The 24,141-nt window shown below is 39.3% G+C and overlaps 1 protein-coding gene across 1 annotated transcript; it reads right to left on the bottom strand.

Moving 5' to 3' along the window:
• Positions 1-4,135: 4,135 nt before the first annotated feature.
• TXNRD3 (thioredoxin reductase 3) lies at positions 4,136-22,933 on the bottom strand. The gene is made up of 16 exons (XM_071755994.1): positions 22,714-22,933; positions 16,669-16,729; positions 15,585-15,694; positions 15,225-15,338; positions 12,775-12,847; positions 11,841-11,960; positions 11,305-11,447; positions 9,791-9,906; positions 9,466-9,691; positions 9,141-9,233; positions 8,610-8,686; positions 7,574-7,730; positions 7,268-7,375; positions 6,300-6,395; positions 5,646-5,780; positions 4,136-5,362 (listed from the first exon to the last, which is right to left on the bottom strand). The coding sequence occupies exons 1-16, from the start codon at positions 22,834-22,836 to the stop codon at positions 5,300-5,302; spliced, it is 1,815 nt and encodes a 604-aa protein (XP_071612095.1). The 5' UTR covers positions 22,837-22,933; the 3' UTR covers positions 4,136-5,299.
• Positions 22,934-24,141: the final 1,208 nt, after the last annotated feature.

Here is a 24,141-nt window from a genome sequence, read left to right as displayed (position 1 = left end):
GGAGGTGCACCATGCCAGCATCTACCCACAGCTATCAGCCTCTGCTAAAAGCAAACAGCAACAACAGGGTAAGTACTACTTAAGAGGGAGTTTCTTGCCTGGACACTCTTAGGCTCACAAAACTTCAGTTCTCAGTCCACTTAGCTTACATGCACACTCCTCAGAGTGGCAGAAACAGACAAATTAAATCAGTCACAGCTGGGGATTTGTCAGGGTGCAATGGGAAAGGGAAACAAAGTAATTTTTTTTTTTGAGACAGATTTCCTTATAGAACATTGTACAGAAATCCCTCTTCTCTTGTACTTCACAAAAATAGGACACTGCAATAAATCAAGTTAACTACAGATACAACACTTCTGTCCTTCCACTGGAAAAAACAAAGCTGCTAAACTAATCACAAACCTTATTTATTACAAATTCTCCAAAAAAATCCATTTAAGACCTGTTCTACTTAGAAATCAAAGGCCAACTTTTTAGATTTCTGCCACCATGTTTGGACTGTCAGCTTCATAGGAAGTGGCAAGTTATTTAAAGAAAAGCTAGTAGAAAATACTATAGCTCAGAACAACTCTGAGCTGCTGTATTTACTTGATCTCTGGGTAAGACAAGCAATACTTTTCTTCCCTACCCAGACACATTTGCTGTAGACACATACACAGCTGCCACATGTGAGCCACAGATACCAAGTGTCAAGGGCCACAAAGCACAATGTATTTGCTGGTCCAAAAGGAAATAAAAGTAACCAATAGATCAGTGACATCGGCTCTGCCAAATAAACCCAGGCTCTTTTCCTCCCTGCCTTTCAGAGAACAGGCAGTGCTGCCTCCCAACCATCTTCTCCTGGTAACACTTCTAAACACAGGACTGCTCCTGTTTTTCCATGCAATCAAATTATCCTGAAGGGTGGTTACTATTTTTAGAGGCAGCACTAGAAACTGTGCAACTCAGCTCCATATTGCGAGCTCATACACCTTAATGGAGGTGAAGATGTTCAGCCACAGACCCACGTAACACAGTCACCGTTTCCTATCCACTAAAAAAAGGTAATTTAAGGAGTTCCTAACCTGTCACTTCATTTATTTGAATTGAAATGATGGAAACAGTGCTGCAAACCCACAAAAAATTGGTTTTCATTAGGTCCACTGTTTTCAGTTAACCCACGATAGCTTTCCTTCCTCCACTGTTCCCACCTCTTCTAAGGCATATCCAGGAATTTTTCCCTTGCCAGTGTTTGGCAGCAACTTGACAAGCACAAGATTTAAATGCCTAGGAACTCTGGTTGAGAGCTAAAAATAAAAAATATTTCACTTTTTTTTTATTCCAGTATTTGAGATGTGTTGAAAAAAGGTAAACAATTTTGAGTCTTTGTCAAAAGCCACTCCAAGGGGAATAGTGAGAACCTGAAGCTTTACACAGTAACACAGGAAATATCTTTCATGTTTTATTCTGCCATTTTAAGGCCTTTTAAGAGGACATTCAGCTCCCCCTTTGGTCTCCACCCTGCCCCCAGGTTTCTTCCACAGCCCAACTAGGTGGTTGTTACACTGCTCAAAATATTATTAAAATTCATGCTGCATGTAAAGCCATCTACTAAATCGATTAGGTGTTTTCCGTATTTACAATAATTATTGACTATAATCATAACCACTCCTAGACCTGGAAAGGATAAAATTTCACCAATAAACCACAGAGCTTGGCTGTTTATCCACTGCTTCAAGATGCAGTCCAGATACAGAATGCCATTATTATCAGTAATCTAGACAAAACATTGCTTCAGCTAAAGAGCAAGTTCAGTAAACTCCTGAGCATTTTCCACTGCAGCCTCAAAAAGGTTCCTGGTATTACAGCATGAATAAGTATCATGGTATTTTCAGGGCACAGAACATCCACTTCAAAATTTGGTGAACAACATTTATATAACAGAAATGCAAACACACTGTTTTGCCTTTAATGCCATTGCTTGAACATCTGTATTACCCAGGCTCAGTAATGCTCTGGAGCAAATGCATTTCAGGACAAGGAATCTCTTCCTTTTTACCTAGACAGAAGATTGACTTGGAGCATTCTAATCCCAGTCAGACCTGCACTGAGTTTCCATCAAAGCATGTTTGAAAACTGAAGACAAACATAAGCAGATACTCATTAAATGCTATTTATGTAGCTATCCCAAGATTCTTCCTGCAGTTTTAAGTGTCTACTCGTCACTCAAGCAAATATGCACAGAGAAAGTGCTAATGCTTACTACCTGCACTTACTTGGTCTATAGAGGGTTATTTAATCAGCTTGTGCACACTGATGCCTGTTTCTTGCAGTTCTTTTATCAAGCTAACAACCCCGATGTTACACCTCACTGCACCAGGATGTGCATCATTTCCAGTCTCTTGTCAAAGGGCAGATGAACAGAAACTGTAGAAAACTTCAACGTAATGAAAGAGGCAGAAGCTGTCTTAAAAGGCTTTCAGAACCAGATCAGAAAATGCTCCCTACACTTGGCCACTATATCAGGATGGCAATTTAAAAAACAAGATTTATAAATAACACATTACTAAAATACAAGCTTGAAAGGTGCTGGGCAAAATAGGGCTTTGAGAGGCAAGAGGGCCTGAATGTTTGGGAGAACTGACAACTTGAACATTTAAATCATATAACAGCCAGACTTAACATATAACAGCATACTTAAGATACTTTATAAAAAAATGAAGCATGAAGCCATTCCACTTAAACTCAGCCACAGAGCAAACAAAAAGTTTGGGAAAAAACCCAAACAATATCAGACACTACATACAGAAGTATTTAATTCACTGTTATTTCACAGATTCTACCTTTTTCTTCAGTACCTACTGCCACACTTAAAATTTCAGGTTTTAACTGTCTTGTTTTATGGCACCTATTACTTTAGATGTGAGCATGCTGAAACACAAGCAGCACAGTCACTTAGAATACTGCTCTTGCTACTAGCTACTTACTGTACATTTTAGCATTTTAACTTTTTTTTTGAGTTTAAAGCTCAAAAAAAAAAAAAAAAAAAAAAAAAAGACTAACAGAGTGCTCAGTGCTTGGTAAGTGTCATGTAAGAGTTGACAGCCTGGGCAAGTATGACATAAGGAACATCTGCAATTAGCACACTGTTGCAGATACCTAAGTGGTAATTATTGATCAATTAACTTGAACCTGCAAATCAAATCTGAATTTGAAATAAAACTCAATTAGTGCTTACTAATGGTAAACTCAGGAAGTTACCACTGATTGACTTGATCCGTTTCCTCCTTCGCTTCCTCTGTGACATGGCTACACAAGACATTTTTCCATTACCAGTCAGTTTCTCAGGATTTAAAGCTTCTGAATGTTTTATTGTTTACTACACTTCAGCTGGGCAAAGCATGGAACTTAGTGTCTACTACTAACTATCCACCCTAACAATCCACCCTCATCTCCTTTGACTTTTTAAAACAGCTCAGTTGAATCTCTGGTTCATCCACATCTAAAGATTATGGTCTCTACAAACTATTATGCCTACTTTGCTTCAAACTCTAACATCTGAACTATTCAGAGGCAATTTTCAGGCATGCAGTGTTTTGAAAGTGCCACTTTTCAGGCTGCTGCTGCAAAAGTGATAGCAAGGAGGAGGCTCTATCCAGTATTTTTGTAGTCTAGAACAAGTCACTCCCCAGAGCTCTGCAGCAAAGCACAACACCTGAAGCTCAGCAGTACACTGTTGTTTTCAAGTGAAAATATTTTGTAGTACTACAAGGCACTGACTGCAAAAACTAAATCTCCAAGTTAAAATTCAAACACCAGCAAGATTTGTAACTAACACTCTAGCAGTAGTCTACTGAGCATCTTTCAGCTATGTTACAGTTAAACACTACAGCATCTTTAGAATCATCTAGAGTACGCAGAAGTGGTACATAATTCTCTCATTTTAAACAAACAGTTATTCATACTGAAATTGAAGCAAGCAATTAGATTTTGTGAGCAAGCCCTCAGATGTGGCAAGACAACTTCTTTCTCCATTTCAAAGATTACAGCATACACAAGTCTCAGAGGTTTTAGTTTTGTGTGATAAACAATATAATTGAAGCACAATATAATCCTGAGCATGCGATAGCAAATCATGAGGTCAGACACCATAAAGTGTTGTATGCATTGTTTATTGAACTTTGAATTCCACGGTATATCATAGATTAAATAGTTAAAAACTGTTTACTATCATACAACAATCTGAACAGTCCTTTAAAACACCTTCGGACAAAACCAAGAGCCAAATTCAAGCACAATTCCCTCAGGGCAGAATGTGAGGGGTGGAAGAAAGCTTCAAGGCTTTCAGACTGTACACAACACTACACTGCTTCAGAGAAATTCTACACAACACTTACTACCATCATGGGCAGGCATCTACTTTATTGGTGGGACCGACTGCTCTCAGATCCTGCTCCTCCAAGACTTCAATAATCCACAGTAATATGGACTTGACAGTTCATTCACTTCATACTGTTCTGGCCTATGTGACATTTGACACTACAGAGCTGAAACAACATTTGAGACTTAGCACTAAATATATTCATAAAGAGCAAGAGAAAATTGACAAGGTCTTCCTTGTGCTTATGCTCTTCAACTCTGACACACAAGATACCAACAATCTTAAAGACATGATGTCACCTGAGGTCAAACAACTATGAATGTGTGCAACAGTTATGCCTTGGACTATTTTGAAGTTTTAGACTGGCTGAGTTGGGAGACCAGTGCTTGAACTGCACCGCTCAACATCTTGCTTCAACTGAACACACAATTATGTAAAACAAAATGCATCAAAAACAAAGATCAGTCAACTGTAAACTGTTGGCAAGAATCATTCAATTATATATTTGTCCTCTATCACAGGCATTTGTGCAAGTCACTGGAACCTAGAAGCATTAGCTTTAATTTGTGCAATTTAAGGATTTCCTTCAGGAGGAGTTCAGTCACCTGACCGGACGAAGGGATCTCCCAGCCTTGCATGGCAGTCATCAGTCGCAGCTCACCTCATGACGAGGTTCCGAGCCAGAACGTCAAAAAAGCACAACAGTGCTGATTCCAAGCAAAGCCAGGATTTACAGTCCAAGATTTCCCTGCTGTATTACTGTTTCCATTTGTAACACTACTTGCTGAGGAAGCCTGAGAAAGGCACCACTCCCAGCTGCAGTAAATGCAGTGGTACTGATGCAAGTGTTCATTTTGCTGCAAAGCAGTTGGATGTATTTGGGCTTCCATAAAACCAAGTGTGCACACCATGAAAACACGTAAAACAGCAGGTTTAACCTCAGCAGCCTCTCTGACTGATGTCTTGTCCTGAAGCTTTTGTAATATCCATTGTAGTGAACACCTGTAAAACACCAAAAGAACAGCTTATGTACTGTTGATCTGTGTTATCTACATGGCTACTGCTCTACTCTTGTAATTTAACAATATTAGATTTCTTTAAACTGTTACAAAGCAAAACAAGCTGCAGTGCACATCTAACTTGTTTTCTCACACATGTCAGTATCTTACTATTTGCTTAACTTCTAGCCATAAGTAAATCATATAACACAATGAAGTATTCTTTTCCTGTACCTAGGTAATCAAAGGCATGTTTTAAATCAAGATGTGCCTTCTCCCTCTCTTACCTCTGCACAAGTTGGATGGATGCCAATTGTTTCATCAAGTAATTCTTTGGTGAGACCACATTTTATTGCAGCAGCAAAACCCTGGGTAACTTCACCAGCATTGGGTCCAAGAACATGAAATCCTACCACACGATTCTTTAGGACAATTGAGAACAAAAGAAGAGTATTAGGTGATGTTTAACATAAGCTCTAGTATGTAACTCCTACCACACTAAAAATATGTTATGCAATCAGGTCACCAGCAGTATTTAAAAAAAACAAAAAAAACCCTGAACCACTCAAAAAATGTAGTTCTGAATATCAGTCCCTTACAGCAGAATTGACTGATTTTTAAAATCCTTGCATACCATTAGTTTCAGAGATACTGCTTAAAACTAAACAGATTCTAATTTTGTCAGCTGCCTTTGTCATTATACAGGCACACAGTATACACTTAATAAGTTCAGATTTAAAATTATTTTTCTACATTGAAATTAGATCAGAGGTTTATAGAACAAACCAAACAGCTCTCTCCAAATTGAACTCTTATAACACAAACACTTTTGTTAACAGAGGGGGTAGAGCTGGCCTCAGGCAGGGCAAGTAAAAGATATTTTTACTTCTTTGATCATTTCCAGAATACACTCAGCATATCCATTGCACCTTGCTACTTACATTGTCATGTTTATTGCAAATAATCTTTGCATAACAAGTATTGTTATCTCTGCCTGGTACTGTCCATTCAAGTGGCCAGAACAAACTGTGATAAACCTGGGAGGATGACAAGAAAAGACTTGATTAGGATTTGATCAATTCAGTCAGATATAATTTTGACTTTTCATGTCTTTACAAATCAGTGGTTTGACATTTAAAACACTAGATTTTCATAATATATTCTAGACCAGACAGTATGCCTCAACCCAAGCAGTCCCTACACTGACTTTTGGAGGATGAAGACTTTACTCAAACCATGTGATCCTGACTTAGATACTTGTTTAAAACAGCAACAGTGGTAAGATACAGAATTTTAATTTTGTATTTTCAGAAAATGCAAAACAATATCTAGTTCCTATAAGTTTAAGCCTATTCTGCAAAACAGCTAACAGCAGAAGCCAAACCATGCCAAGTGTATTTGAAAGATGTAAAGAGTTAAACACAAGTCATGTAAACAGCTTTAATGAAACTCTTCAAAGAAGTGCAGAAGCCATAAATTACCTAAAAAACAGGGAAGGTATGCCTAATGCTCCTATAGCTGTAAGAAAAGGTCATGAAGAAATTGATTCCCAATTCAAGTACAGTGAACAAACAGAAAACACACAGTTCATCCCAGGAGTCTGGTGTATTTCAGCAGCAAGTCTTTAACTCACAACAATAAAACCACTGCTTGCAGTTTTGCAACCTGAGTTTGACTTCCTGAAGTCAAATTAGCTTCTTGGCAGCATGCAAATAGGGATGTACAATGCTGATGGTATCAAGTCCAGTCCTGGATTTCTGGGAGTTCAATACCCTGTTAGCCAGGACACTTCCACAATCAAACACCTAAATAACCTTCTGATCTTGTTTATGTCTCGAGTGTAAAGCAGCAAGGTCCAAATAAAACACACTCTTAAGCTACAAGTTAAACAAATCTTAAGTGCTCTTACCTCCAAGTTTTGCTTTCCATATTCTTCTATGGCTCGTTCTTCAGCCAACCCACAGCTGCCATATTCTAAAGGAGTAAACACTGTCGTTGGTACATTGATATAGTCACACTAAAAATAACAAAAAAAAAAAAAATCGTATTTAGACTTGCAAGTTCTATACAGTACACAGCAGGAAAAGTTGTATTAGCACTTTTTTTTTTTACAAAACACAGTGCCCACAGTCAAGTGGACAAATCAACTCCCATTATTGCACTTTTGAGGCAAGAAGCACAGAAACAAGTTGAAAGTGTATTCCTACAGCTTTACCTTTGTGGAGCTACCACCATAAAGCCTGCGAGCAAGCAGTCTCCCTGCCTGAATGGCAACTGGAGTAAGCTCAAGCTTTCCCTCCAATATATCTCCAATAGCATAAACATAAGGCACGTTGGTTTGTTCTTCATCATTTACAGGTACTTTCCCATTCCTTTAAAACACAGAAAACAGAAGAGAGTTCAGTACAATAACCCTCCTTGGAGCTCAGCAAACAACAGAGGGGGGAAGGTTTGCTATAAAGATGTTAGTCTAACTACTGAGTACATTTTATTAAATTTGCTTATGCCTTTTTGACCTCAGCTGCTAACTCTTCAGAACACCAATTACCTCCAGCTCAGACTGGTGGCTGAAGTCAGTGTTCAGTGGGCCAGCTCTGACAGAAGCAAAAATGCATGTCTGAGGATAATGTAGTTACTCAGACATCCTTGGACTTACGATGTTTTTACTTGGTTATTATAAAGCTTGCAATGTATATTTACTCCTATGGGGAAAAAGCTGCAATATCACTTACATGTTTCAGTTAGTTAGTTGCCAGCTACTGCAACCTCATCTTAATTTTTCTTTCTCTTGAACAACATAATTATAATCCCACCTCCTCCTTTGCACCAGCTTTGCACTGATACCAGGGAAAAATGTTAGATGTGTAGGATGCACATAGTTTGCTGCCTCTGAATCCTTAGATTAACTTGCCACAAGTTGAATAATGCATTGAATTTAACAGAAGATTAAGCTGAAGCTGTAGTTTCTAATAAATTAAGCAAATATATCAAAACTACTCCTGAAGCACAGTGGCCAAGAAGTAGATATTAGAAGAACTATTCTGAGTTAATAAATACATGTTGAAGAAATTGAGTTAATGGACAACTATATTCAAATCCCAGAGAGAAAAGGCTTTAAAGGTTCCCATAATTGCCAGACTGAAGATTTTAAAAACAAAACAGAAAACAAAACCAAAGGATCAGTATCATAATGTATTTCTAGAGAGAGAAAAATCAGATGTAGTGGTTGAAGGAGGTTGAGCAATACTCACTTCTCATTGATTTTGACACCAATTGTGTCTAAACCAATATTTCTGGTACATGCATCACGACCAATGGCTATCAAAACCTGCAATTAAATGCAATAACTTTATGAAATAAAATTTAAGCAGCATAATACTTCCTTTTTTTCCCCCCCCAGAAAAAGACTAAAGTAAGGTGCGTGACTGAAGTGACTTTTCCAAAGGTTTCTTTGAAAGGGCCACCAATATTTCAGGTTCCTGTATGTGCAACTTGTTTCAGAGGTACAACAGAGAGCAAAACACTCATGTCAGAACAAACCCAGAAGCAACAACACTGTTCATAGGTTCTACATTGCAGGCACGTCAAGTATCAGCAATTCTGCTGACAGAGCTCAAATGAATGTTCATTATTGAATGTTCATTATTTTTTTCTGCAAGTAATTTATATGAACAATTTTCAAGCAAGACTTCCCTTTACTTATTTCCTGAAAACTTTTGAAGTATTTTAACATATGTTTATGCACGGCTATATTCAGCTATTTCAGATCCAGAAAGGCTTACAGTGTTATATTCTTCTTCAAAGACTTCTGGTCCCTCAGTAGACTTTGCTGTCACTTTCAGTCTTCCAGGCATGCCTTCCTCCAGCTGTTCAACCTGTATAAATATTTCGCAAGCTTAGAACTACCTTAAGGGACAGAGCTAGTTTACAGTGTAACTTCAAACCTTGACCTACTAATCTATCATTCAGCAGTAAAAAAGCAGCTTGATCTCATAAAACATTTATGCCTGCACTGAACCAAAGCCTTCCCAGACAACACACGCATTTTACATGTACTGTTGCAAGTAACTGTGCGTCAAGAAAAAAAAGCCCAAAGAAAGCACTTGCCTGAACAGGTACAAACTTTCTGATGAACTTCACACCGTGTGTTTCCATGTGAGCACCTATTTTTTCTGCCATTTCTTGGTCAAAGCCTCGAAGGAGTATGGAACGCACCATCACTGTGACATCTAGACCTAGACCAGCAAGAAATCCTGCACACTCTAGAGCCACATAAGAGGCACCCACAACTAGAGTTTTGCCAGGGCAGTAAGGCAGGGAGAAGAGGTCATCACTGAAGAGAAAAGAATTTACATTGTTATCTCAAGATATTTGTTTGCTTTGCAAGCACTAAAGCAGATAAAGTTCAGTTTAATATGCTTTTTCTTCTCACCTTGTAATACAGTATTCTTTATCTCCAGGGATACCCAGATATCTAGGTCTTTCTCCTGTTGCCAGGACAAAAGTCTCTGCTGTGTGATAGGTTACTTGTCCTTTTCTATTAGTTGCCTGTTTATATAGACACAATCAAGAAAGTCTTTATCATAGGAACAGGTTTTCAGATGTACTGCAAAGATAACGTAACCCTTCCCTTAAATATTGTGGCTATGTTTAGGACACAAGAACTTTGAAACAAGAACTTATGGATTTGGAGTGGTCATGCAGGCCACTGAGAAACAGCAGGTTTACATCACAAACTGTTAGGCTTTTCCTTACATTAGTTACAGCACTTAAAATCATTTACTCTTTGAATACTGCCCATTTCAACTACTCATTTAGACTGAATTGTTGATAACAACTTGAAAATAAAGTTATGAAAAGCAACAAATTAAGTCCCTCCCCTTCCAATAAAAGGTCAACACAATGCCATCGACAGAATAATATCCATTAGTCTAATGTAGAAACTAAGTAACCCCACTATCTAGCTACATGATTTTAGAGGACCTAATACCCAACTTTAAATTAATTTGAACTGATCTGAGCTCTAGAGGAGCCTGGGAAATTCCATCTTGACAAAGCATCTCTCAAAATCTGACCTTCATTCTTGATCTTTAGTTATTTTCTAACACTGATAAAGGGATCTCTTCCCATTGAGTCATCAGGTAATTCAGGTTGGAAGGGATCTCAGGAGATCATCTAGTCCAATCTCATGCTGAAAGTCTTTCTGTTCTATTTCATTTGTAGACTAAGGACCCTTAAATAGATAAGCTGCATACCAGGACACTAGGACAATGCATAGATGAAGTAAGCTACTTCTAGATAGCAGAGCTACTACTATTTTTTTCAGTGCTGATTTCTTAGTTTGAAACACATGCAGTTCAGCCTTCAGACTCGTATTGAAAACAGACAATTACACCCACTGAACCAAACAGCTGTCTTCAATGTGCACTTCTTGTAAGTTACCCTTGCAACAATATGATCACTTACAGTAAGATTGCCAGCACATGTTTTGTCTTGCAAAACTGACAGTTTAATTCTTATGCTGATACAGCACAAGCTTCTAGCAGCACTGTTACACAAGTACTAAATCTGAATTCAGTTTCAGTAGTTTTTATGGTTTAGTACAGAAATTTCTTTTTTTACAAGTGGCTTTTTTTTTCCCCACTCACGCTGCTAACCTCAGTCATGAAGTTGGCAACTGAGACCAACTTGCTCTAATCATTCAAGACCTAAGTTTACAGATATCCACATTACATTTACATAACAGACACTAGGTTTGCAAACATTGTGGCCCATACTAAAGTACAATAATAATTTCAATCAATAACATACTTCACAAATGAGTTTTTAACCTCAGTTGACTTAAATTAGCAATGTCAAGATTAAAACTTTTTTTTGCTGCATTTTAAAACACAGTTTTAGAACAAGTTTTCCCTCCCAACTAAAGGTTTTAAATACATCACATACCTTAATTTTATGTGGTTCAATGAATTCTCCATAAGAATTGAGGTATGTCACAGACTTTTCTCTTAAGGATACTCGATAGCCCCAGTTTAAAGAACCAATATAGTTTTGAATTGCTTCTACCATAACCTCCCAGTTGTGTTTAACTGAAACAAGACATGAATTTCATATTTAAAGAAACCAAATGTGTAATGAACCCTTAAAAAAAAGACTTAAGTTTTATTCATCGTACATCACGCTAAGCAAACATCATTATCAGTAATGAGGATGTATATTAAAGTCTTGTTCTGCTATGCCAATATTTACCTGACTTATTTCAGATAGTAACAAGCCCTTCCACTTAATTCAGATAATACAGGGAATAAAACAATTTAACTTTCACAGGTTTATATGACACAGGAAGAAGAATGTCTTCAATTCACCTAAAAATCCCAATTGAACTCGGCTTCTGGTTTATAAAGGGTGAAGTAAACGAACAATCTTTAGCTCAGAGTCCCATCTGTACACTGCCTTGGTCTGTCCTTTGTGTCCATACTAACCTTGTTCTTCATACTGCCACCCGTATTTCCTTGAATCTTGGAGTGCCTGACCCAGAAGTGCTGCCTGATGCATTAGCTTCTTAGGAATGCAACCTACATTTACACATGTGCCACCAAGTCCTAAGATGGAAAGAATCATGTTATTACATATGTGCACAGGATATTTCTACTTGTCTTGTCATGTGCTTTGTATCATCACCCACGTATCAACTGGTGATGTTTGCTGCAGTCACACAAGTAACATGAAATTTCTGTTGTAGGAGGTATTTTAGAATACAATGAACACTAAGCTAACAAGTTTGTATTCAGTTTAAAGCTAACTTGACTGAACTGAGGATTCTCCAGGATGCTTCAGATTTTAGTCAAGTAAGCAAGGCAAAAATCATAGAGTTCCTAGAGTTTAGATTTGAAATATGTGTTTGAATTTGCTATGAAAGCATGTGCCTACCTTAACTCAATTAAACTTGAACAATTAAGTTTCTTAGTCATTCTCAACTCCCAATAGCATTAATAAGGTCACACAGCAGCTGTCTTTTAATTATAGAAAGGTGAGGCATGCAAGTAGAGCCATAGTCATACTGGTCTAGAGGTAGCCTAGATCAGGTGCCCACAGTATAAAACCAGATGAACTAAAAGGCAAACACAACAACTCTACAAATGAGAATGTGAACATGCATGCACACACTATCCAGACACAACTGGAAACTGAACAGAAGTAGAACAAAATTTGACAAAGAACCGAGACTTAACCATGTACAAAACAGAAATTACTGTCCAGAAAAGCAGAAGTGTCAGGAAAACAACTTGTTATCTGTGCTCCAGAATTACAGGAAACTCATCATAATTTCTAAGAACATTAATTCATAGCATCTAACAACCCAGTATTTATCACTGGGACTCAAACATCATAAAGTACAAGTTAGCAGAAACTTACCCCACGAGGTTCCAAGAGGCGTTGGAACAACATAATCTAATACCATCACCTTCTTTCCCAAGGCAGCAGCTTCCTACAAAAGATGGAGAGACAAGTCAGAATAACTGAACTTTTGCATGACCAAGAAAGCCTGTCTGCTCATCTACAGTCATGATAGACTTACCACTGATAAAATGTTCCTTTGCTAGCCTGTTTTACCTCCTTCACTAGACAAAATTTGAAATCCCTCAAAAACTATTACTTTCTTCCAAAATTTGAATGTATGTTTTTGTTCAGTGCTGCATCCACATCATCCTATACTGTCAAAAGTCATGATCTGAAGAGGGTATGAGATGGGCTTATCAGCCTTCTACCTCACCCAAAGAAATATTCATGCTTTGGAAGGCAGGACTGACTTGGCATGTCCATGAGCGAAAAAAAGTGATGTTAATGAACAGGAGACAGTCCAATGGAGGATCACCAAAATTCTCAAGGGAATGGAGCACACAGCCTATGAGAAGGATGAGGGAACTTGACTAACACAGCTTGGAAAAAAGGTGGATTTGGAAGGGACACATCAGCCACTTTCCAATACCTATGAGGAAATCATTATGCACCAGGATCCTTACTATCAAATTGTGTAGAAACAAAACAGAATGGCCCTAAGTTGAAACAACAGTTTCAGACAGGATACAAAGAACTCTCACACCATGCTGATACTCAAGCAGTGAAACAGGTTTCCCATGTCCACCTCTGGCTATTTTCAAGACACAAATGGGTGAGGTCTTACATAATCTTGTTTTTAATCTTGGAGCAGGAACTTAGACTAGACATCCTCCTAATGTCCACTCCATCTGAATAATCCTATGATACTCTATCCAATGAATTATGAAGCACTTGACCAACTCTACCCATTGTTTGATCTCTCAAGGGCTTGGATCTTTAGCTTCCTCAAATCTTTTCAAGAACTCCTGCACAGCTACAGCAATCCTGGCTCAAACAAGGTTTAGCCAGCTATCTTGTAATCTGTGAACACCCGACTTCTCCCACTGTTAAGAACTGTTAGCATTAGTAGCTTGCTTAGCATCAGTAGCTAAATTTGCTGAAGCCTTAAGGCCACATGTAGGTGAAAGTTCACAGCTTATGTTGAACTTATGTTGAACTTCTACCTAGCCAAGTAAAAGGAGGCCAGAAGATAACAAAGCTGCAACTATCAACTGGGAACTGCAGCCTTAAAGATAAGAAAGAAAGCCCATATAGAGACGATGATGGAACCCTATGAAGAACAGGAAGACCTCAGACCCTACTACTACTATTGGTCCAAACTGTCCTGTGAGAGGAGGGGAACTTAGACTGTAAGGGTATAGCTGCCCAGACATTTCTTTGTTTGAGGTCCCTCTCTAGAGGAACCCAGCATGAGCTGTTCTTTATGGCTGTACCACACAATTAACTTATCTAGTGTACATCGTGTCAGAGACTCTGCTCCAGGGAAACCCAGGGCTGAGCCTGATGAAAGCAGCAACCTTAAAGTAAGTGTGACAGGAGTCAAATGGCAGCCTCACTGGAGCCACTCACTGCAGTCCTAGCTGTTAAAGAATCAGGTGGTGTGTGTGTGTGACTCCTTGAATGGTGCACGAATGCTTGGGTAGTGCCTTGTCCTGTAGTTTGGTAATTATCACAAGGTCTGGAACTGGTGCCTCAGAACTCACCATGAGGGGAGATCTGGACGAGCCTTAAAACGCCTGATTGGTCAAATGAAGAATTCAATTGTTGCCTTCTCCTGTCTCGCCCTGTATATATTTAGTGAAAGTTGAGTGCTTAACTATTGCTGTACAGCAATCACCAGGGCTGTCAAGAATATCATCATCATGCCCAAACCATCACCTGACCATTACAATACTCAGCTGAGAAGTTGGAAGTGTGTTCAAATCCCACAGGTAGAAAACTCAATCCACACTTTAGGTCCTGAGGCACTCTGAACAACAGCTAGTTGTGTAAGAGGTAGACAATTGCTTGCCATCTCTGAAAAAGCAGCTAAAAAGAGAACTAAAGAGTGAACAAGCTCCTTGAAAGAACAGCTAAAAGATCTTTATTTTAGATGATGGATGATCCTGAACAGTCAAAAGTACTTCAAGAGTAACCTTTAAATTTTCCAGATTACTGTTTGGAAGTGCTTAAGTGCCTGTGTAATACACGTGAACAGGAGATACTTAAACTTTCGTTTCCGCTCTCAGTCAGGAGCCTAAAACCTATCATTAGGATCAGGACTTGGAGAGACATTGGCGAGAAACTGGTCCACACAGACCACAGTCTCCTGAGTAAACACATTACGAGACCACTACTGATTCCTTAACAAGTTGAATGGTAGCAATCAGAAAAATAAAGACTGTTTTACACCACAGTGATTACTCGAGACTCTATGAATTAGTTTCATACACAACCTGTTCTTTAATGCAGTTTTAATGTCATACCTTGGAACATGCAAGTCCACCTGAGCCACCACCAATAATAATGAGGTCGTACTCATAAGGTTCTGCACCTTGGGTATCCCCAAGAAGTTTCTGCAGTGTTCCATCTTGATAAGCCTGGAAAGGATAAGAAGGATAGGAAAAAAAAAAAAAAATAAATCAAAGCACCACACACATTTCTGAGCAAACAAAACCTGAATGACATTGCTTTTTCTAGCCTAGATCGCGCAGTCTATTAAGTCACACACAAAAAATCATTTATATTAAATTTAATTTATATTAAATTTTTAAAAATTAACTATAATCAACTAGCAAAGTCACTCAGTCTTGTCTACTTCCAGGTGATTTTTAAATAAAAGTTACCTGGTAAGTTGAATCACAGCCACCTATGTGAGTTCCATTCACAAATACATTAGGCACTGTCCTCTGATTCGTTAACTCTGCTAACACTTGTTGAATACTGGGTCCATCATCTTAGAATAAAAGAAACAAGTACATTATACAACAATTTTCAAGAATGGAGCTTTTAAAACCATATGAATAACTATACAACAATCCTACCAAGAAAACAGTTCTGTTACAAGCATAACATTTGTATATTTCTTGAACATAAGCAAGTCTTTAGAAATTGCTTCTCAAAAAAGCACTCTTAAATACCAAGAATAAACTTGTGCTTCAAGCCAGAATTCTAAAAAATGGTGTAAAGTTGAAGTTCAGTCCCTGTATTTTCTGAAGTCTTATAATTCTCTTCCTGATAGTGTAACACTTTGTTCTACAAAAAAAAACCCTATTTTCCAGATATCACAGAAGAATAACAAGCAGCTTTTCTCCTTTTATGAAAATTCTCAGCAACTCAAAAATGCATTAGCACTTCACAAAAGCAATGAAAACTAAGTTTTGTACAGAAAAAAAACCACTACAGGTTCACAGCTTAACAACAGCACAATTAAGAGTTTACCAAGAAGTACTTTAGAAAACACTTGTTCCTAAAACTACATTAAAAGCTATAAGGCACTACTCATGTACCAAAACTAAAGCAGCTTGGGCTTTAAAAAAAACAACCTCAAACTAGCAACAGAAAGTACTGGAATTTACCCTTCATTCCAATGACTCAGCAGCTATCCCTATGAAGGTCATCCATACACCAAGTCAAACATTAACAACTCATCTAAAGCCATAAAAAAAGAGGTAGGAGAAAAATACCACATTTTCCAAAAAAACAGCGTTCCCTAGAAAGATACCAGATTTCACATCCTCTATCAGCAGATTATTTATAAAGAAAGTCAAAGACTTCAACTACATTAAAAACACAACCTGTATTAACATCCACATTGAAATCTTATTGCTTTTATCTCTGCATGTATTAAAATTTAACTGTTGTATATATCTTCCACGTAGTTCAATACAGCTTAAGAAGTCATGCACAGTCACTTATTTTTCTACTTACCAGTTACATCAAGTTCCAAAGCATAGTACTCCACACGCATAGAGCGGAAGAGTTCTTTCACCTGCAACAGAATGAAACTATGCCAGTGCAAAGGATTTACAAGACTGAGACAATTCAGGGTAAATCTTGACTGTTGGCCATACACTGGCAACTTTCAGGTCTCCACTATGTTTTGATGCAAGTTTCATTATCTTAAAAAAAAAGTTTCTCTAAATAATTTGCTTAGCTGCAAACTTTTCCAACCCTAACATGATGCCAAAAGCCCAGAAAATAACTGCCCTATGGTAAAACATCAAGAAGATAAAGTAGCAGTCAGATTCCTTGGTAGTACCAAGGAAAAAAAATGGCATAGAAGATAACAAACAAAACGTTGTCAATTAAATGTAAAAAAAAAATGTGCATTATAAAAAGCTGCAGAACAATACCCTCCTAGTGTCATCAGCACTAGGACAGCTCATACCTACCAACCCTGAATTCACTTTTGGCTGCTGTTCCTCAGAAAAGTTTTAGAAGAAGAGAATTTAAGGAGTCAATGAATTTGGTTTAACATAGAAAATGTGGGGAAAGAAACATCTGTGTTTAACATCTGACTGCCTCAAGGAAGAAGAGAAGTGGTAGTCGATGGAATAAGAGCAAACAAATCAAGAGACCGAGATCAGACTTTATGAAATGCATTACCTAGGCTGCTTTTCTGCTGCACTGCCATGATTAAATTCCTACAGTGCCATTAAAACACGTCCCAGCAACATGTTTCATGTATCCAAAAGTCTGCAAAAATGAAGTAACTCTATACACAAGTCTACACAACATCACATATTACAACTTAGTTGAGATGTACTTCCCCCTTGGCCCTGACATTTCTCAAAAACCAGTTTTGGGTGGATAGTGTGTACAATTACCAGATTTAAATGAGACAGCCTCTTAGAACTTAGATTTATTTTTTTTTACAGTATCTTTCTGTTAAACTGGTAGTAGTGAATTTATGAACTGTCCTGTCAGATAGGCAAAGCTATACTTCACTGCACAAGATACAGTATTACATGTGGCAGTGTTTACTACTCTGAAATACAATTCGCAGGCTTACCCATGCAAATAGATATTAAAAGGCAGTGACTAAAAAAACAATACCTGCCTTAATTATAACTATTTGGACATGAAAACGACTAGCAGAATGCACGAAATGTCTGTGATGGATCCACTTGCCAGCAGAGTCTGAACAATGAAGCACACATTATTTGTTGCCAATTCAGAAGAAAACTTTTACAATCAGTTTTCTGATGAACCTCAAATTTATTGACAGCACTTCACCACAAATTGAGTCACATCTAATAAATAAAGATGTTAAGCACATGATGAATAAAATGTTTGAAATGTTGCTGTAATGCCTGCTGTTACTACACCAAAGGATAAGTATTCCAGAGATTTCTACAGGAATTTCATCTTTATGAAGACAAACAAAGCTTTTGTAACTATGTACCAACTACATGGTTTCTTATCACATGGCATTTAAATCAATATAAAAATATAAACAGGTGCTTGTACAACTGATTACATTAGTTCTACAATTACAGAATAGCTTAAGTTGTAAAAGACCTTTGGAGTGCATCCGGTCCAATTCTCTGCTCAAAGCAGAATGAAACGTGAAGGTTGATCAAGTTGCTCAAGCACTGTCCACTTCAGTTCCCAGTATCTACATGGACAGAGACACCATAACACCTCTGGGCTATTCTGATATTTGACCACACATCCTCACAGTAAAGAATTTCTATTTTTTGTCATTGAAATATCTCTGGTTGCAACTTTTATTTATTGGTCCTTGTCCTTTCACTCTGAGAAGAGTCTGCTTGTTTCCATTTGCTAGCAGAACACAGTAACTAAAATCCCTCCTTAGCCTTCTCAGGGTTAAACAAACTGAGCTCCTTCACACATCCTGGCCTCTAACCATCTAGGTGGGCCTAAAAACTTTTGTCATGAGCTCGGTTACATTCAGTCTTGATTACTGGAATGACTATGGCCACAGACTGCTGTTAAAAAGCTAAATGCCATGGAAAAAATATAAGACAGAGCTTAAAGGGATTACTACTAGGAAGTGGTAAGCTAACAAGCTGGAGGGAGGTCGTAACAGCAGCTAGTTGGCTGCTGTTTGGTTTGCAAAAAAGCAGCAGAATAATGGGCAAAAAAAAACCCCAAAACAAAACTGCTAAAGCACTGCAACACAGCTGAAAGGGAGAAGGACACGAAAGAACATCAGTAGAACAAGAAAGGGTTACACTCAAGAAAGGACAGATTTAAGACAATCCAGTTAGATGAACTTTACTCCCCAGTGAAGATAGGGAGCAGACAAAAAAAAAAAAAAAAAAAATCAGGCAAATGTCAGCACTCTAATTAGAAGTATCTATTGCACTTACTAGACTATTACTCTACTTATGAATAGAACATGCTTGTGGTGTGCTAATGAAACAAAGTACCAAGTATATATTCAGTTACAAAATCTTCAATACAGGCAAGAGATAATAGATGATTACAGTTTGGAAGAGGAAATTAAGAGGAGTAGAAAGATAACAAACATCATGAGTAATGAGTAATATCTAGATAAGGAGAACAGGAAATGATTTCTGAGAAATACTCACTGAAGCAAAAACTGAATTTACCAGAGAATAACTTGGAAATGAAAAGGAAGTAAACCTCCATATAACACAAGTCAGAGAACTTGCTGCCACCTGACATTATGATAAAGCCAAGGCTAAAAGATAAAAAGAGCTATTAGACCAACTAATGAAATAAGGATCCACTGAAAACTTTCATATTAAAATTAACACAAACGGTTAATTTCAGAAGAACACTGGGAAATGTCCTATATGCCTCAATTCTAAAAATGTAACTTCTCCACCAAGTGTCCAGGACAGGTTACTAGGTTGAGAGGTCACAGATACAACCATTTACTTTCCTTCTGTCCAATGCAATAATATCACTGACCCACTAAATCCTTCCGGTTTTCACAAAAAGAGACTAGAAAAATTCCCAGCTATTATTAAACAGAAGAGAATTGATCTGAAACTGAGAAATTGGTCTAACTCTTTAAAAAAACTCTTCTTGGACAGGCTTTCTACCACTAGGGTAGCCAGGCATGACTGAAATAAACTTCATACAGTCAAGTAATAATGGTATGTCCTAGGTCTGCTATTTCACTTATCAGTGAACATTCAAAAATAGCTACAGCTGAATTTACCAGAAACCTCTGTGGATATAGAACACAATCAGTAACTGCATAACATTTAACTAGAATAACCAGCAATTTCCATGCAACCATACTCATTGCTCTTAAAATCATTTTAACATAACACACTGTTCAGACTTGGCCATTGTTTTCTTTATGCATTTCTAACTTATTTAACATTAAATATTTTCACAGTGGTAAGAAATTAAAGAAGTCAAGTTATGACAAGGAAGTCATTCTACATCACCACCTCTCCACTACTGCCTTGCTAAAACAATTGAACAATAAATTGTGTTGGCAGAAAAAAGAACTGCCTAGCTATGTACCTATGCTACTGGTTAAACTGAACAGAAACTACTTAAGATAATTCGTTTGCAGTGCTTTTCTTAAAGAAAGCACAATCCTAATTTTCTTCTAGTTTGAGATACAGAATCCATTTGAGATACAGAATTCTTCCACCCTGCCAAATTAGGACCTTTGAGAGCACAAGTTTTCTCTGCACAAGTGCTAATCACTAGTTTTTAAATTAATCCTACCAAAAGCACATTGCAAACAACCATCCACATTAAAAGACAGACAGTGCATGCTATTCATACCCATCTGTCTTTAGGAACCCAGAACTATGTAATTACAGGCTAAGTACCCAAGCTGTAACTACACTTTCAAATTATATGCACTTCATTAATTCTGCAGACTAGATCACCTAGCACAAAAGCTGCATTACCCATTGTTCTCCCATTACTTACACTATTTTCTATGTCTACATGGGAAGGGTTGTGAACACTCAAACTGTTGCAGATACTTATCTGTTTTATCACTTCAAGCCTCCTTTGCAGCTTCCTTCTCTGATAAGCTTTCTTTTAATTGTTCTTCTGCAATATACACCTCTTCTATGAGTTTGCTTCATTATACTACCTTTCTCTTCTGTTCCAAACTGGAAAGTAAGCCAAAGAAATCTACCTACTGGCCCAATCAGTTCTTCCTCCCACCTCAAAAAACTTACCACCTGTTCCTTCATATAGACTGAAATAGGGTCTTTCAACTCTCCCTTCTAGAAAGGGCCATGAGAGGGCCCTCCTAGTCAAAACATTAATTCTCTCCCTTTCCAGTACAATAAAGATAATATGCCTCATACTTGATTATTTCCCTGAAGCAAGTAACCCTGCCCAATGGAGAACCTCTGAACAAATGCAAGAAAGAACACTGATCTGGAATTTAATTACCGGACTACAAGAGTCTGTTTTTTCCTTAAGCTCCTTGCTTTAGTCTAGGCCCACTGTAATACCAGGGACAGATGAAGGAAAGGGTTGCAAGGTTGAAAAAGTTGTGCCATTGTATGATCTGACAAACACTGGACCGAGTTCCATGTGTATCAAAACACTTGAGCAATCCCAGTCACTAAAAGCACACACAGCAATAGACAGGCACTACTAAGTATTTCTCAATGGACAGCACTGAAGTCCTAAGCAAAAGCACTTCTAATAAAATGAAGGTAACATTTTTGTCAACTGGACTAGCCTTAAGCAAGACACCAGCCCTCCATTTGCTAAATCTTCCATTGACTAAGTTGGTAAGTAAGGACATTTTAGAAAGACCTGAGCTGTTTACTGTGCTATACTATCTTTGTCAAAATGTTCTTGGAGAAAAGGCATTGGCTTTGTCTATCCTCTCATTCACAGAAGCTTCCTTTCCTGAAAGTTCAATTAAGCTGCAAGTGAAATAGGATGTATTCATTTAAATTCTCTACAACTGGGTCATAATATCTGCTCACTCAAAAGACCTTTTGGAACTAAACCTAACCTACATATGGGAGTACAGTTTCTGAGAGTTTTCCTGGTTGTCAGTTCCATTAAGGAACACCAGGACTCAGTCACCAAGTTTCAATTACATTTTTCCACCATGGGAACATTGAATACAGCATTCCAAGGTTTAACTTCTCATAACATGCTCTTTGCAAACATACAAGAATCACAGTGCCTATAAACATCCAGACTCTATGTGGACTATGACTATAGTGTACCAGTATTGTAAAATTCTAATGAAGATCTTGTTTTTCTTTAACAAGCCTGGCTCACTAGTTAGTTTCTATGTGATATTGACATGAAACTAGGGCTAGAAGGATATTTACCTCTAATCACCAGAATTAATCAATAGTTCTTGTTTTTGTTGAACACACATTACAGCCAGCATTTAGAACTCACATTTTTTGCCACAGAGTCAGACTTCTCCCTCAATTTTCAAAAACAACAGAAGAATGAAGCACTTCACTCCCCGGGGATGCAACTTGGTCCAAGCTTAACACCAACGCGGAATTTAGCTTTCCATAAAGAAAGGAACATAACTCACACCATGATCTCCAAGTAGGAGATACAAAAGCCGTTCAGCCGAGGAACAAACATGTTGTGCGGAGCTTCCTACACACTCATCTATCCCTTCACTCACGCACCTAAGGAAAAGAGCGACCAGAGATGCCGGACAGGATCTTTGCCTCATTTCAACTCTGATAAGGGGGCACCTCTACAACAATATTTGTGTGCTCTTCCAATCACCCTGTGGAGTGCTATGAGTAGGAACAGCAGCGTTTGCTTTCCAACCCTCTTTCCTTTGCGCACTTCCCCGCCTGGGGCGGGCCGCCAGGAGTGAGAGCAGGCGCCCTCAGGGCAGATGCCTCTCACCTCGCACAGGGCCCTCTCCGGGCCGGCCTTCCCCTCGCAGGGAGGCGAGTCAGGGAAAAAGAGGGAAGAGGCTCCGAGAGCCTCCCGACTGCCGGCCGAGAGGAGAGGGCCCGTGGGGCAGAGCGCTGTGCTGACTGCCCGCCGCCGCCTCACCTTGTTGCAGTAGGGGCAATAGCTCTTGCTGAAGATCATAACACGGTGGGAGGCGATGAGGGTCCGCACACGGAGCTTCAGGCCGTCCCAGTCCGGGAGCTGGGTCTGGCCGGGGGGCGGCATGGCGAGGCTGCGGCGGGAAGCGACAACCGCCCAGCGTGCGCCCTCCTCACCCAGCGGCAGCTGCGCGCGCCCAACGCCCGCACTGACCCTCAGCCACACCCCGCTCTTTCCGGAGCGGGGCAGGTGACGAACCGGACCGGCCTATTGGTACAGGGGGGAGGGGGCAAGATGTCACGCTGGGCTTCCTGCCCCTCCTCTCAGACACACGCGCCATGACTCGTAAAATAATAAAATGTAACTTCATATGAAAAGTAAAAGCGTCACCACTTACCTAAAGTGATGTATAGGAGGAGAAATTTGCCTTTCTTAAGCCTCCTCTCCCCTCTAAAAGGTGGAGTGGAATAACCCAGGAGGAGAGGGACAGCACGGCGCATGCGCGGGGGGCGCGGCGCTGCCCGGGCGGCGGGAGGGCAGAGGCGGCCTCGGCCGCGGGCAGGGAGGTGTCTGCTGGGGTCTATCCGCGCCTCTAAGAGTTGCGCAGGGCCAAGAGTTCCAGGGGAGAGTGACTGGAAGGGACACACGGGAGCTGCGGTTGGATCAGTGGCGTTTCCTCCGCCTCTCGTTCTCACCTCACGGACTGTCCGGTCCCGAGGTGGTGGCGATCGCCCCGTGTACCGGTGTGGAGCAAACACCCGTAGCGGGCCGGGCCCACCGGTTTGTTCCCCTCCGGTGCCCTATACATAGGGTAAAGGTTGCTCTCTATATTCAAGAAAGGTCTGGGGGAGGGTAAGCTCTCCCCATGTGCCTTCACCGGCTGCGTGGGTCTGTTGTGCACAAGGAGAGCAGGGGGAGTTTTTCGTATGATAAAATGGATGATGGCTTGAGAAACCTCATCCAAGACAGCAGAAAGTGTCTCCCTTTTCTTACACATGACAAGGTTAAAGGAAGGGGATGCTGAAACATCTGGTGCTATTTATTATTGCACACATCTCTGAGTAGATCGTTCTCTTCCCAAGAATCAGTAATTGTCAGGACTGAAAGGCAGAAAGTGATCTTGTCCTGGCCTGAGCAGTGGGAAGAGCCTGGATCAGGACACAGAGTGGGAGCAATCCTGTTCATTACCCCCTTGCCTTGGTGGGTTTTAGGCTGGGAATTGGCAGGCTCTGTGCCAAGGTCCCAAAAAACGCTGGTCACCTCTCTGCAAAGCAAGCCGGTTGTTTACCAATTGCAGCAACAGCTTTCTGCAAACAATCATAAGGGGTTACTCTGGTTTAACATCTAAGTGCTTTGCTAATGCTACTAAATCAAACCCTGCGAGCTTCTAGGTGACAAGTTATTTTCCATAGGTGAGGAAAACACAGAGAC

This window comes from Heliangelus exortis, chromosome 12, assembly GCF_036169615.1.
Source record: "Heliangelus exortis chromosome 12, bHelExo1.hap1, whole genome shotgun sequence".
In the NCBI taxonomy this organism is placed as follows: Eukaryota; Metazoa; Chordata; class Aves; order Apodiformes; family Trochilidae; genus Heliangelus; species Heliangelus exortis.
The sequence above is the reverse complement of the archived record's forward strand: the minus strand, read 5'-3'. Positions and strand labels throughout refer to the sequence as shown.

Bases quoted from the DNA above. Each gene is read 5' to 3' on its own strand.
- TXNRD3 (XM_071755994.1), bottom strand. From the start codon at position 22,836: ATGCCGCCCCCCGGCCAGACCCAGCTCCCGGACTGGGACGGCCTGAAG. The intron at 12,848-15,224 runs GTATGACATTAA...CATCTTTTGTAG, and splicing joins GTGGACTTGCATGTTCCAAG to GAAGCTGCTGCCTTGGGAAA. The intron at 9,692-9,790 runs GTGAGAAGAAAA...TTTTCTCTTCAG, and splicing joins AAAGAATACTGTATTACAAG to TGATGACCTCTTCTCCCTGC.